We start from the raw sequence: 16,185 nt of genomic DNA, 5'->3' as shown, positions 1-16,185 counted from the left end.
ACAGGGCTGCCTCTTCGCTGTGGATACCACCCCAAGAGGACAAAGAACGAATCCTGGCTGACCATGGGAAAAGGCACACCCCACCCCCTGAACACCACAGAGAGGAAAGCCCATGCAGGCAGCCCCAGGGGCACCTCTCAAGCACTCCTCAGTGTTGTAGTGTCTCTCCTCGCTGAGGACAGCTGAAAAAGCAAGGCTCCTCGGGCAGCACCAGGCTGTCTTCTCTGGGAGGGTGGGTCATGTAGGTTGATCAGAAGAGCATGGGGCTTGAAGAAAGGTCTCTTCTCACATTTTAAGGACCCTTTTGGTCATAGCTAGAAAAGCTGAGTTGGTGGCAGCCATGGCATGGCCCCTCAGAGCCCAGGGAGGACATAGAAGGTGGGGATGTTCAGCGTTCTAATCATATTGCAGTATATGGATCAGCATCAGAGACCATCCGGCAAATGGGGCCCACACCATGGGCTCTCCCCAGGGCTGAGCAGCCTCAGAATCACAGACTGCCCCTGGCCAAGGGTGCGGCCCCAGGCCCTGCAGAGTACCACGGAGGAGCGCCTGAGAGTGCCCACGGGGGCAGTGACCCCCACACTACGCTTCTCAAAGCCAAGCCAGTGGACAGGCTCCCCTTGGCCATTTCTCCACTGAACACACAGATGAGCAACTTCTCCATGCTGCATGGGCTTCCTTTCCTTGAGGATCTTCCCCAGGAAGCTCTGACCAACAAACTGACGAACATTTCTTTAGCTCTGATCAAGCCTCCATAATCACCTCTTCGCCCAAACTGCTAGAAGAAGTCACCAGTGCCTTCCACTTTCCCAAATCCAATCATTAGCTGTGTGTCCTCATCTTTCTGGACCTTTCAACAGCATCTGGCACAGCTATCCACTCCCTCTTTCTCAAAAGTCTCCTTCTGACTCCTGGGGCACCACAAGACCACCACCAACCCCTTAGCAGGCACTTAAAGGTGCCAGGCGCATTCTCAGTGCCTCTGCCCAGGCCAGCCTCTCCCTGGGAGACCCTGCCCATTGCCCTCGCCTTGAATACCAGAAATATGCTAATGACCCCCAGAATTTATAACCCCTGTCAAGCTCCAGATAGGAATGTCTCAAAGGCATCTCAAAATTAACATGCCCAAAATGGAATCCCTGATTTACCTCCCTGCCAAGCCTTTGCCATCTCAGAAAATGGCACAATCACACAGCAAGCTGCTCAAGCCAGAAGGCAGCAGGTTATCCCTAAATTCCTCCATCTCCTCCACTCCATCAAGGTATATCAATTCCATCTCCAAAATATCTCACATCTGCCCACTTATCTCCCTGCACACGGCCACCCCTTGGCCTGAGCGGCCATCACCTCCAGTCTGGTGATACTAGGATAACTTCTTCCCGGCTCTCTGAGGCCATTCTTGCCTCCTCCCTTGGCTCTCCAAACAGCAGCCCAAGTAATCTTTTCATATCATGATTTTAATAATGTCACTAGTTGGCTTCAAAGCTTCCTTCTAATTGTACTCAGAAAAAAATCCAAATTCCTTGTTATAAAACAAATATGTCACGGGGATGTAACAAATAGCACAGGGAACAGAGTCAATAATAGTGTAGTTACTTTGTCAGGTGACAGAGAGTGACTACACTTATCACAGCAAACACTGCGTAATGTATAGAATTGTCAAATCACTGTCACATACCTGAAACTAATATAACATTGTATGTCAACTATACTTCAATCTACAACAAAATCCAAACTCCTTGCCATGGCCGGCAAGGCCCTGTGTGACGTGGCCCTGCCTCCCCGCTCCCAGCTCCACCTGCTCCTCTCTCCCTGGTCCCCTCTGCTCCAGCCATTCTGGCAATGCCAAGCTCCCACCTTCCTCCAAACTTCTGCACATGCTATTCCCTCTGTATGAAATGTTCTCTCCCATCTGCCTTACTTCTGGCTGCTTCGTGCTTCAGGTCTCAGCTTAAATGTCATCTCCTCAGATAAACTTTTCCTGACCCCTGTCCATGTAGCTCCCCCCTTCTTTCCCCATTATCTTCTATTTCTACATCCTGCTCATTTTGCAAATGTTTACTCCTATCTCCTCCATCAGATTATATGCTCCAGGGGGACAAGGACCATTTCTATTATGTTCTCCAGTAAGTACCTAGTGTCTAGCGCAGTGCCTGGCCCCTACTAAATATTTGTTAAGTAAACAAGTCAACACAGTAGTAATATAAGAGTATAAAAACCAGAGACCTCACTGGGAAGATAAAGTATTAAAGGAAAGTCATGCGATCGGTGCCACATGAGGGATCCAGACAAGTTCTAGAAAGCATCGGTAGAAGATAGAGCTAGGAGATGAGGACCAAACAGGGCTGTGAATGAAGGGTAAGTCTTCATGCCATAGATTGCATGTTCATGTCCCTCCAAACTGATGTGTCAAAATCCTGATCCCCATTGTGATGGCATCTGGAGGTGATTAGGTCATGAGGGTAGAACCCTCAGGATGGAATGTGTGCCTTTATATAAAAAGGAAGAACACCAGACCTCTCTCTGCATGCACATTCCAAGGGAGGCCACATGAGGACATAATCGCAAAGAGGGCCCTCTCCAAGAACCTAACCATGCTGGCACCCTGACCTCAGACCACTAGCCTCCAGAGCTGTGAGAAAGCTGTTTGTTGTTTCAGCCCCCCAGACTATGATATTCTGTTCCAGCAGCAGCAAACTAAGACACTAACTAGCAAAGCAGGAGAGCACCCACGTCAATGAGTGCAAGTGGAAATAATCAAGGAGCCCAAGGAACGGTGCAAGATGAGGGTAGCCGAAAGTGTGCCCTAGTCCTGTGTCAGCAAACACACACACAACTAGAAGGGATGCCTCTGGTGTGACCAAAACTTACTGACTTGTACTGATTCTCCCTGCATAGTGGCATCTCCCCCCAATGGGTCATTCCTCCTGCTGATCATCCAGTAACGCAGGGGTTCTCGCGCAGGTGCGCCACCACATCTCTGTGGGGTGTGAGCTTTATGGAGCCCAGACGCCCAGACAGCAAGCCTGGAGAGTAAAGGTGAAAGGCACTCTTTGCCCAGCCATGCAAATACCCCTGCCGTGGGCAGAGCCGGAAGATGTAAACTATATATGCAGGCGGCAGTTTCTCACCCTGTTTACTTTCCCAAAGCCTTCAGCAAAATAATGTTCAACATTCCAACTGGGTCTCAAGGCACCACAGGAAATTCCAAGAGGAGTCACTTGGGCATCCTTGGCCCACAGCTCAAGGGCAAGCAGGACCCCTACTGAGGTCAGCCGCAGGAGCCAGCATGGGATCCTCGGTGCGAAGTTGGGTTTCGGGGTCACCAGCAAGGCTGAAGATCCCATAATGCTGCCCACATAAAGAGTCTCCCTCCACTGGCGAGGAAGATGGTGACTTCTCTACCCCATGGCACTCCTGGGCACAGCTCTGCTCTGGGAAAAGACTGGAATTTTCAGCTCTGAGCTCTGCTCAAGCCCGGGCAGGCCCCTAAGCCAGGTTCATGTGTGGTGGCTCCTCTCCACAAGGGCTGCTCTCAGTGTCACCAAAGTGACCCCGGGAAGACCTGGTAGGTAGCAGAGCAGAACTGTGATGGCAAGAGAACCTGAGTGCAAATGCAATCATCTAGTTTCTCGCTGTAGAGGCAATAACAATAAACACTGTTCTGGCACAGACTCGTAAGCGCCCTGAGGATAAGGACGTCCACCTACTTCACGGCTCTCTAATCCAGTAAAAGACCTGGCCCACAGTGGAGGATCAACAAATGGCTGTCAAATGAACAAAGGAATGTCCCTAAGACCCCCATTCCTCCTGCCCCGGGTGACCCACTGGGCCCAGGAGCGCTGGCTGGAATCCATCAGGGCATCCATTTTGCCCCACCCATGCCTATGGCAGGCATCCTCAATCAGTCACTCACAATCCTCCAGACAGCCCATCCAAGCTGGCCATCTAGAGAAGGCAGAGGTTTGTAAGCTTTGAGAGGTCAAGAAACCCTTTGAGGATCTAATGAAAGCAATGCATTTCTCTCTGGAACATACATGTGAAACGTTGTATATGATTTCAAGATATTCAAGACCTTCTCCTTTGAAAGAAGTGAAGGCTTCGAAGCCCCAGAGCCCACATACCCCCTGCAAATAATCATTTGCTCCTGTTTAGAGATAACCCGCTAAAAACATCAGCCAACAGATTCTATAAAGAGTCCAAAGGATGCTGAGGGACCACTCCAGGGAGCCAAGAATCAAATTTGGACCTGTCCATACACACTGCCTACAGACACCAGACATGCCCCAAGCTAAGCAAGAGGGCTAGCTTGCCAAAGGGACTCCTCCCCATTCCCTGTGGACAACCTTGATGGAGGGGACCCCAACCCCTCTGCCTTCCCAGCAGTCCTTCTGGACAAGGACAGTAGCCACTGCTTGAAGAGACCCAGGCAGCCAGGGTAGCCCCAGGCTAGAATCTATTTATACACATCCTCAGCACCCAGAGGTTAAATTACAGCCCAGGATATGGCACAGGGCCAGCACCGAGTTATTTATGTCCTCTTGGTAGACCAAGAGGAACACGACGTTTCAGAGAGCCTCTTCCAAACAAGGCCTGAAAGGGACACAGTTTACAGGACAACAGAATCATCCTCCCCACAGCTTCACAGCCACACACAACCCACCCCCATGCATGCACATGCGTATACACACACACACACACACACACAATCCAGACCATCCTTCCAATGAGTGTAAGTTGAGAGTAGCAATCAAAAGATTGTTTTTAAAGGAAAAAAAAAGTAGGTCATGGCCCACTGCGGGGCTGGGGTGAGAGAATTGAGCCAGATTCCATGGATTCATTCCAAGAGATTCTCCGGGCTTTCCAGACTCCATATCAGAAGACTTTAAAAGGAAAAGCCTCTCCTGGTCTTAAGTTTACAGGTCTAAAGGCTCAGCGGATATGAACCAGACAAAGGCTAGAGATAGAGTATGCAACTTCTGGGCCAGTTGGAATCTTGGCTAGAGTAGGAAGCTTCCATGCTGATCCTGGTCCAAAGAACCAGGGGAGGACTCTGAAGTGCTTCCCCTTTACCCCCAGCCCCACAAGGAGATGTCCTTGTTAGTGACATTTCACAAGACGGCACAGCAGAGTCTGCTCAATAGCACACTGGGGATGGACAAGGCCTGCCTCTGGGTATGCCCCAAAGCAGACTAACAGGCCTGCTTTAATGTAGTGCCAGGTGAGGTGGGCCAGGAAGGCTTAACAGAGTGAGGACTGGGTGCTAGAGCACTGGGATACAGGGCAGGTTCTGAGAGCTGCCTGCAGGCCAGGGCCTCATCCTCAAAGAGTCAGCTCAAAGAAGCTTCCCCATGGCCCCCATCGAAGCCAGCTTTGCCCATTAAAGTATCCAGGAAAGGAAGGCTTGGGGTCTCCACTTCCTGATCCAAACACCCCAGCACTGTGCTCTCCCATTTCACAGCAAAGATTTCCACCCATGATGCCCACCCTGGAGGACAGAAACCTAAAAGGATCCATTGCTAGGAAGGGAAAGGAGGGCACTCCTTCCTGGGCATAGTGGAGAATGAAGCCTGAGCTGCCTCTTCTCTACATGCCCCCCTCCCGCCACCCGTCTCCACTAGGCTCCTCCGTGGACATGGGGAAAGGGTCTGTGGGTCAGTAAGTCAGGCTTGCAGGAGCATGGAAAAACAATCAGCTCCTCTCCTTGCAGGCTTGCCCCTAGGTCCTTCAAATCTGCCCTCCCAGATCCTCTACCCCAAGGAGGTGTCTCTGCCGTGTCCTCTTGTGCTGAGAGCTCATTTCTCCAGGTATATAACCTCGAGTGGAGCAGGTGCAGTGGGAGAAGGCTACCCCAACAGACTGACTCACAGACCTGGAGGGGCCCTTGGAGATTGGTGAGCATCCCTCTGGGATCAATGAAGAAAAGGAAAGCATAAAGAGTGAAATGGCCCATCCAGGACCACCCGGGAGAATAAGGGCAGGTCTTCCAGCTCGAGTGTGTCCACGACGACCACTTCCGCCCCCCACCATCACTCTGTTTCACCCAAGGGCACCTTTCCCACCCCAACTCAAGCCTCAACGCTGATAGGCAAAGCTCCCCAGAGGACACCTGGCCAGGCCGGAACAATGCTCCAGGCCATCCTCCATCCTTGCCCTTCCACTTGCACGACCACACTTTATAGCCATGTGGGGCGAGGGACTGGGCAGGGAGGGGTGGAGGGATGCCCTGGTTCTAGACCAAGAGCTCACCCTGTCACATCCTGGAGCACCTAGAACTTCTACCCTGGACCCAGTTCAAACATGTAGAGACTGCACTGTCGTGGGTCCTGCGGCGGCTGCTATCCCACTTTTCGTCCTGACGCCCAGAGACCCCTCCATCTGGCTCAGTGCCTCAGACACCATCAGCCCTTAGCCCCGGGGACGCCTCATTCCTGACCCTCCCGACACTGAAACTTGTTGAAACACCCCTCTGGTTCTATGACATGAGGCTTATTCCCCAATCTCGTTCCTGGCTCCCCCCACCCCTGGGAAAACAAACAAAAAGCCCCTCTGGCTCTTCAAACAGACACAGAGCTTCTATAAGCCTGAAACCACCCTACTCTGAAGTCTCCCCCCTCCCTCAGGGCCACAGATGCCCCCAGGAGCCACACATGTCCTTCCGTAACAGAGGACTCATGAAGGGGGTGCTGGGGTTCCTCTGCTACCACTCGCTCATCAAGATGGCTGGGGGGGCCCGCTGCCGTGGTGCACCCGGCCCACATGTGTGCACAGGCTCCTGAAGGCCCTGGCCTGCCATCCCCAGGCTTGGACTCAGCTGGCCCTCCAGCTTCCTCCCAGAACCAGCTCCTGGCCCATCTGTCATTGCACTGACACTGGGTAAGGCAGCCTGGCAGGTCGTGTTAGCACCTAGAAGGAGAGAATGCCTCTCCATCCAAGAACCACTCTGCCCCCTTCCATCGTGTTTTGGGACTCATAGTGCCACTTTATCCCAGGCACCACGAGGCTCAGAGCTCCAGCTCGGTGACTGCTAGATTGCACACCTGTGGCATTCACTCCTGACTTCCTTTGCAAGGCCCTCGGTTTTTTCTTCCAACCATGCTCCTGTTGTATGCAAAGTTTCTTTTGTTTCCTTTTTAAAGATTTATTTATTTATTTTAGAGAGGGAGGGAGAGTGTGTTTGAGCAGGAGGAGGGAAAGAGGGAAAGGGAGAGAGAATCCCCAGGCTCCAGCATGAAGCCTTATGTGGGCTTGATCCCAGGACCCTGAGACGTGACCTGAGCCAAAATCAAGAGTCAGCCACATAACTGACTGAGCCACCCAAGCACCTCAATCAGTGTCCGTAGGCGATAAGGCCTATTTTTTTAAGCAAGCAAAAGAGAAAGGCCCACCTTCTTCACAGTTTTCCAGAGCCCTGCAGCTAGCTCTGGGGATCAGGACCAGAGCCCTCTGAACTCAGGCACTGCCTGTTTTCCAAACCAAACTAGCACTCCCCCTTCATCCAACATAGCCCCAGCACTCCCATGGTACAAAGAGGCCTCCCTTCCCTCTGCAGCCTCTGCCTCGGTACTCCACATCTGCCTCCTGCCAGGCCTAGACCAACCACAACTGGCTTCCACCCTCCACTATTCACTCACTCACATGGATTCACACACTCCCTCACACATATACATCATACACATACACTTTGCTACACCCTCACACTCACACTCACACACATACACGCACATACACACCACGAGGCACCACGTCTCAGTCACTGCCTCCCTCAGGAACCCTTGTCTTCTGGATTCTGGCCCACTCTCTCCTGGCTGTCCTTCCACCTCCGAGCTTCCCTGTCACAGGTTTTCCTTCCTCTGCCCCTCCCTGAAGAACTCGTGTGTCTAGCAGAGTTCTGCCTCACTATCCACACCAATGGCTTCTCTTATCACCAAAACACTGAGGATGCCCAAATCTGTAGGCATCTCCAGCCTAGACTCCCTCTTGGGCTCCACCAACCCACCCTGCACCATTCCACTCACTGATGGAGCTTTAATCACCAACAAGGCACCCAACAGCTCCCAAACCCACTTCTCCACTTCACTCCCTTTACTGGGCATGCCCCCAGGCATAGCCAAGGGGATGACAACGGTCCTCCAGGCACTGCAAATGCTGCACATCCAAACCTCCCCCCACCACACGCTGAATGGCTCCTTCGTCCCATAATTACTCTACTAGGAAACATGGTGGTCCCCATTCATTTGTCCATTCAAGTAATGATTGTGGAGGGCTCACCATGTGCCAGGCTCTCTGTGTAGGACGAGGTGTGGTGTAAACAAAACAGAAATGACTTCTGCCTCTGGGGAACGAAATTTCAACCAATCACCCAGTCTGTCGAGTCTACTTACCAATCATATCTGAAATGATAAACTTCTCTCCACTCCTGCGGCTGCCGTCTTAGTGCAGGCCAGGGCGCTACGCTGGAAAGCAGCGGGATGGATGGATCCCAGCTCCGAAATGCATGAGCTGTGTGACCTTAGGCAAACTACCTTCTGTATCTCAATCTCCTCATGTGACAGATAAAAATGGTAATAGTCATCTACCTTGTAGCTTTGTTGTGAGAATTAAATTCGATAAACCATATAATAAACCGACGTCCAGCACAGAGTAAGCAAACTTCTTGCGGCCCCCCACCTCACAGCCCTCACCACGTGCGCCCACCATCTGCAGCGCCCCGTAAGGCCAGGCTCTCTCCTACCCTCCAGCCTCTGCATATGCTTCTCCAGCTGACAACATTCCCTGGCTTTCTCCTTCTCATTTTTCAAGGTTCAGCTCAAGGCCCCCTCCCCTAGGCTCCCAGGCTGAGGCAGATGTCCCTTCCCGATGCAGCCTCATCTGAGAGCCCACAGCCCTCATCCCCTACCCTGGGATCGCTGCCTCGTCTGTCTCCCCTTCTGCACTGGCTGTTCCTCGCAGAGCACAGCGTTCACCTCTGCACACCCTTAGAACTGAGTGCTTGCTGGGCGCCACGGCGGCTAGAGAAGTGCTTAACAACAAACAGGGAAGGCAAAAGAACTCTAAAGAAGCACATTTCAACTCACTCTAACGACAACCAAAAAAACCCTCCTGATAATTACGCTACACTTACTAAGCATTTCCTCTAAGCCAGGCTCTGTGCTGAAATTTGGGCACACATCACATCCTCTAATCCTCAGGATAACCCTGTGATGTGGGCACGTTTACTCCCGTTTACAGGTGAACGAATGGCGACTCAAAAAAAGTTTACAACTTGCTCCGAGTCACGCAGCTAGTGAGCGGGAAAGTCAAACCCAGGCAGTCAGACTCCAACCCGCACGGCACGGCAGCACCAGCCTACTGGGAGCTACCTCTGTGATTTACCGGAGCCCCGTCCTGGTGGCCACATGACCTCACGGGGACCTGAGGTGGGGGCTTCCTCCAGAGGTGGGACCCAATTCACTGAAGGTCCCTTCTTAGTCCAGGCTCTAGGGGTCTATGCTTTGAAATTCTCTGCTCCTTGGCTTGTTCACCTCGGCTTCGCCACCGAGCTGAGCACGAGCTGAGCACGGAGTAGGCAGACAAACCATAGACCTGCGCCCAACGAAGTGGCCGGCAACGGGGTCTGCGCATGTCCGAGGCCCCCTCTGCGGGGCCCGGAAGCGCAGGGTGCGGAGCGGCGGCGGCGGCGGCGGCGGCGCGCTTACCGGCACAGGTGGTCGGTCCGGCACACGCCGCGGAGGTCCAGGCAGTTGGGCTTCTCCTTGTCCTCGTAGGAGCAACTGGGCAGGATGGTCTGCCGGCGGCGCTCGGCGCACGCCTGGTCTTGGCAGGAGCAGAAGAGCATGCGGTAGGTGTACTCGCTGGGCACCCGGTCGAAGAACTGGCGCAGGGCCTTGTGGCACTTGCGGCGGTTGCAGCGCTCAGTGGGCGAGATCTCGCGGTTGCAGATGGAGATGTAGGAGGAGCGTAGCTTCTTGCAGTTGTCGTTCAGGTTGCAGGCCTTGGCGGCGTCCAGGCAGTGGTTGCTCTTGGCGCTGACCGCCGGGTCTGCCCCTGTCCCTGGAGCGGAAGGAGAGAGCGGTCACAGGCCTGCCCGGGCACCGGAAGCCCACAGCCACCCGCCCCCGGGGGATGCCTCCCAGCGTCCACGGTGCCCTTTGCCTCGGTTTCCTCATCGGTGAAGTGGGGACACGGCCAGGATTAAACGAGCGAATAAACAGGTCCAGGCGCTTGGACCTGCGTAGGACAGCGCCTGGTACAGAGCACACTGTACCTGTGGGGAGCTCTGATGATGAGGACTGTTAACTGAGTCTTATTTAAATCTTACCACAACCAAAATGGCAAGCAACTAGGTGTTCGCAGTCCTGTTCACCAACAGGAAATAAAATGACTGGCTCCGGTTGATAGGACTGAGTGGCAGCTGAGGCAGGATGGGCCCCCAGCCCCTGAGCACCCAGCAACAGCACACTTGCGCGGGCTTCTGGTCGGGGTCCTGCTGGCATTTAGGGAGGGACAGTCCTCATCACAGGATCTTCAGCCAGAGTACAAACAGCACCACTGCCACCACCCTCACCCCCACCATAGGAGCACTGAAGCTGTCCTTACACGTTTCAAAATGCCCCAAGGCGGGGGTGCTGCAGCGGTTAGTTAGTCGGGAGAACCACGAAAAAGGACAGTGCAGGTGGGAGCCCGGGAGTGTGAGGTAGAGGCTGAAGGCCAGCCTCGGACTCTAACAGGGCTGAGCGCACAGCCAGCCAAAGGCTAGGTGTGCTGGATGTGGGACTTGGCGTTAGCGCCATGCCTTTGAGTTTTGCATCGCTGCCCACGGAGCGGAATGTCTTGGACACAAAGCAGAATTCTCAGAAATTGTCAGGTTCCTTTTGTGGTGGCTACCCCATCCCGCAGGTCTCAGCTCTTCTAACAACCACCTGACCCTCCGCTGCCAGCCGACCCCCACCTACAGAGTGCCTCTTGTCCATCCTGACAACAGACAGAGGAGGGAGGCAGGAATCGAGTCTGCACATGCCCACCTGAGACATTCTGGTGAGAGCCAGATGGGAGATCACCCACCCCCACCTCTTGATTTCGCAGATAAGGAAACTGAGGCACTAAGTGGGCAAGGTTTGCCCCAGGTCACCCAGCACACTGGTAGTAAACCAGAGCAGGGACCCAGTCGTGCCAGCACTGTGTACACCATCAGTTTAGCTTTTAGGACCGATGAGCCGCAGCCTCTTCATTCGTTCTTCATCCACCCAGTAAATGCTTGCCAATATTTAGTGAGCACCACCCACGTCATGCAAGGTCCTGGAAGGTGTTGGGAAGGATGCGGGGTGAGGGAGGCTGACACCATGCCCCGCTCCCGTGGCCACCACAGGTGCCTGAGCATTTCCAGCACTGTTCCTGGTCTCCGGGTCTCTGGGTCATTAAAGATCTATCAAACCCCACCTCTGCACAGCCCTCTCTGCTGGGTGCTGTGTCAGATACAGATGTGTAAGAGCTCGTCCCAATTCTCAAAGAGCTCACAAATCTAGCTAGGAAACCAAGAGACAGAATAGCGTAGCGGTTAAGACTGGGTGTTCTAGAACTGAGCCATCGGCATTAAATGGCCCTGCTTTGTGGCTTTGGACAAGTGACTGAATCTTCCTTTGCCTCAGTTTCCCCATCTGCATAATAGTACCTCCCACATAGCCTTGTTGTGAGCATGAAAGAGATCGCTCATTTTTTTCTCTCTCCTGCATGATAACTTTGCCCTGTCTACGAAATCATCCCCGTCAGGTGTTACACCACCCATCTTTAAGAAAAAAAAGCCTCCTAATGACCATACACCCACCGTTAAGCTACCACCCTATTTTTCTGCTTCCTTGAAAGCAAACCCCTCAAAGGAGTTGTCCATTCCAACAGTCTCTTTCTCCCCTCCTGGTCTCACCTGGACCCACTGCAGCCTGACATTTGCCTCCCGCTCTTGTCAGTGGTCAGGGATCCTGGGGCTTCCTCGTCCTCAGCCCATCAGGACACTGGACACAGCCGGTGGCCCCCTCTGGCCCCCTCTCCTCGCTCCCTTCCCTTCTCTGCTGGTCTTCTGTTCTCGCCTAAGCAGCCTTCCGCCTTCTCCTCCAGGGCTCAGCCCCCTCTTCTCTCTGTGCACCTACTCCCCGGGGCCCTCATGGCTTGTCCCCACCCAGACCTCCCCCTGGACCCCAGATTCGTATGTCCAACTGCCTGCCTGCCCACTTTACCTGGAAGGCTGACACCCACATCTCAAATTTAACCAAACCCACGTGTTCCCCGCAAGGCTGTTCCCCAGCCCCAGTCCTCCTGATCCCTCTGAAAACAACTCACACTCCCGGTAGCTCAGTCCAAAAATCTTGGCACTTCCACGACTCCTCTCGCATTCACACACCACGTCAGACAAACCAGGCAGTTCCACCTCCAAAACACATGCAGAATCCAACCACTTCTCACCACCACCACTGCTCCCACCATGGTCCAAGCCATCATCACTGCATGCTGGCAAGAGCCTCGCTTCCCAGTTGCCCTGCTCTGTCCTGGAGCCCACCCCAACCCCTGCCTCAAAACAATCCTCTCATCGCAGCTGGAGTGAACCTTCTAGAACCCAAGGCAGAGAGATAATGCTCCTGGGCCCCAACACTTCCTGTGGCTTCCCATCTCACTCGGGATATGGTCTCTCTATCTGTGCTGTCCAGTACAGTAGCCACTAGCCACACGTGGCCATTGCACCTGAAATGTGGCTAGCCCAAAATGGGATGTCCACACCAGATTTTGAAAATATACACCAGATTTTGAAGATGTGCTAAGAAAAAATAAAAATCATGTAAAGCATTTCATTAATAATTTTTTAGTTTGACTACATATTAAAATAATAATCTTCTGGGAATATATTAAACAAATATATTGTTAAAATTACTTTTACTTGCTTCTTTTTATTTTTTTAATGTGGCTACTAGAAAACTTAGAATTATATAGGTGACTCATATTTCTATTAGGCAGCACTGCCCTTGTATGACCTCACCTCCTACTCTTCCTAGTCACTTCCTCCATTCCAGTCACAGGGGCCTCCTTGCTCTTCCTGGACTGTGCCCTGACCTCAGGGCCTTTGCACTTGCTGCTTCCTCTTCCTGGAAAGCTCTTTCCTCACTTCTTTCAGGTCTCTATTCAAATGCTACCTTGTCTGTGAATCCTTCCCAACCACCCTATACATAAGAAGCTACTCCCATTATCCCTACTCTGATCCCTTTATCCCACAACTCATCACCATCTACCATAGTATATCCTTCCTTAGTCATTTGTTTGTGTCAAATATAAACGCCATAAAAGCAGAGGCTTTATTGGTTGTACTCACTGCTGTACCCATATTTCCCAATGTCTGGTGCATGGTAGGTGTTGAAGACAAATTTAACAAGTGAAAGAATAAATATACTTAGAATAATATTTAATTCCTAACAAGTACTCAAAAGTTGTTGGTTAATATTTTTAAAGAAGCCAAAATGACACAGAGCCAGCAATAGTGGTCAATACAAGACCATGTGTAATCAAGTATCAGTGTGGCCCGGAAGGGCTCAGATGTGAAAGTCAGGGGACGATGGACGAAGACTGGGCCTCACCCCGACTCCCTGCCAACAACAGCCCTACAAAGGCAGCAAGAGAAAAGTTTCTTCTCTTCTTCTTATAAAAAGGGGGATTAAGGCAGAAAGGGAATCAAGGTTGGTTTTCCTACTCATTGGATAAACAGATCTTTATTGAAGGCCCACTATGTGCCAAGCACTTCCTCAGAGACCCAGCTGGAAACAAAGGGGCTGAACTCTGCGTCAGGGAAGTCAGGGTGCTGTGGGAGCAGAGAGGAAAGCATCGTACCCAGACCAGAGGTCACACCAGTGGCATCTCTGCTGAACCTACAGGATGAGTCAGAGGAAGCAAAAAGAGTACAAAGCGGGTCCCAGGCTGAGCCAACAAAGAGCTGGGGCAAAAGCTGGGAGGCGCTGACAGCAATTCAGGATGCCTGGAGATGGAGACTGAAAGAGGAGCCCCGGAGAGCAGAACAGGGGCTTGTCCACAGTGGGGTGCGGCCTCCCAAGCAGTCGCCCTGAGCTGAGGCCACACCATCCTGCCCGGGGCCAGGATCCAAGGACACCCGTCTGCACACAGGCTGTTCTGGGGGCACTCCCTCTACAAAGGCTTCTCTCCCCCGCCAGCCAGGCTGTTCTTCCACGTTCCATGCACCTGTCAGGACGCTGGCGGGCAGAAGGGAAGAGCGAGTGAAGCAGCCTGGGGTGGAGGTGAGGGGAGCGAGGACTGCGAGGGCCCCCGGAGAGGAGCGGGGCGACTCCGCATGCCTAGCAGCAGCTAATTTAGGCCCACGGCTGCTTTTAGGTTCCCCAGGTGCTCTGCTCCCGCTCCTCTCAGCATGTTCCTGAGCTAATGCCGGTGTAATTACAGCCTCAGTACCTTCCATTTGGAGCTTGAATAGTGAAAGCTTGTGCTAGGGGGCGGGAAATGTAAACCCCTGGGCCAAAACTTGGTAAATGTCCTAGAAAAAACAGTCAATGTGGCAACAGCAATTGCCTAGTTACAGGGAAGAGGCCCCTTCCTACCCTCCCTGAGCAGGTGCCTGCCCTGGTGGGGAACGGCCCCTTCGGACCCTCCCGGAGCGGCTGCCCGACCCGGTGGGGAATGGCCCCAGAGGCTGGCTGGGCGCGGCTTTCTCTCCAAGCAAGGAGGCACGTTCCCAGGGCAGGCAGGCCGAGCACACAGGCCCTCCCACACGCACTCTCTCCCACCACTGAGCCGCCTCTCCCCTGGCTCTGGAAGGCTTTTTGTTTTCTCTTCTAGAGCCCCCACTGGGGGAGGAAGGAGGGAGGGCTGGATTGCAAACGGGAGCCTCACCCAGTGTGGGCCTCAGCCCCTTGACTAAACTGTCCAAAGGGCAGGGAGGGAGGCCCCAGCTACCCTCCCCTCGCGCCCCCTCCACACCCCTGGCAGAGACCACACAGGACCAGGTGAAGGATTCAGGCCTAGACCAGCCTGCTCTCTACACTCACTCTGCTCCTCCCTACACGGGTCTCCCAGGCCTGCCCAGAGGAGCCCTGATGGGCCAAGGAGTAAAGGCAAACAGCTGCCCCAGGGAGAGCGAGGGGCATTGAACCAGGCCTGGTACTTTCCAAAACCTCAGGGAACTCAGCCTCCGGCTCCAGCCCCGGGGGACACACTCTGGCTTCTTCCTGCCCTCCCTCCCTGTCCCGCCCTGAGGCAGGCCAGGCGAACAGCTGTAGAGGGGCTCCCTCACCCCAGCCAAGCCTCGCCCACTTCCCCTCTTCCCTCCTGGGGTGCTGCCCTGAGCCAGTGACCAACTGTCCCTAGATCTTCCAACTGTTCTCCTTGAAGTAAGTGTGGGACACTTGTATGGAGCGGGCTTTGCCACACCGCAGTCACCTAGGTCCACCTTTATCATTTCGGCCATGTTACCAGTACCACACGTACGAATATGTAATTTCTCCTTTAAATAAATCTCCTAATACACAAGGGAGATGCATAAATTTCTTCAATTGACTCACTTTTTAAATTTTTTTAAGGATTTATTTATTTATTGGAGAGACAGCAAGTGAGCACATGTACAAGGGGAGGAGCAGAGGAAGAAGGAGAGACTCGCAGGCAGACTCCACACTGAGCATGGAGCCCCACACCAGGCTCGATCTCACAACCCTGAGATCACGACCCGAGCAGAAACCAAGAGTCAGACGCTTAACCGACTGAACCACCCAGGAGCCCCTTTAAATTTTTTAATACCTACCCGGATTTATCCTAAATGATAACATCTCTGTTAGTTCTGAATTTTTCTAACACGTGTAAAAATGCACTGCTATTAAAATGAAAATATTTATTCCCACGCCCATCTCCCATTGCAGCAGCAGGGCACATGCAGTCGGAGGGAAGTCACTGATTTACGGTTGAGGTCCTTCAACTTCGGTGCGTTTGTGAGTCACCTGAAGTGCCTGTTACATGCAGATGCACAGGCGCCACGCCTCCCTGTCAAGAGCTCTATGGCTGGTGCCTAAGAATCTGGATTTTGCAAGTTCCCCCATGATTCTGAGGCAGCCTTCCAAACTTGCAGGACCACTGACTTGGAGCGGGGACTGGGCTGCCAGCGCCCCTCCTCAAACATGCACACACCCG

At 53.1% G+C, this 16,185-nt stretch overlaps 1 protein-coding gene across 3 annotated transcripts in view; it reads right to left on the bottom strand.

Moving 5' to 3' along the window:
- GFRA2 (GDNF family receptor alpha 2) overlaps nt 1-16,185 on the bottom strand; it is an 85,826-nt gene that overhangs the window by 43,282 nt on the left and 26,359 nt on the right. For all 3 annotated transcript variants that reach the window (XM_045879970.2, XM_064585441.1, XM_064585440.1), the window contains exon 4: nt 9,702-10,056. In XM_045879970.2, the coding sequence (XP_045735926.1) occupies nt 9,702-10,056 (355 nt within the window). The remainder of the gene's footprint in view (nt 1-9,701; nt 10,057-16,185) is intronic.

This window comes from Mirounga angustirostris, unplaced genomic scaffold (assembly GCF_029215605.1).
Source record: "Mirounga angustirostris isolate CCGP_5_RB_7025 unplaced genomic scaffold, mMirAng1.0.hap1 SCAF_2, whole genome shotgun sequence".
Classification (NCBI taxonomy): Eukaryota; Metazoa; Chordata; class Mammalia; order Carnivora; family Phocidae; genus Mirounga; species Mirounga angustirostris.
Note: the sequence above shows the minus strand (reverse complement) of the source record. Positions and strands in the feature narration are given on the sequence as shown.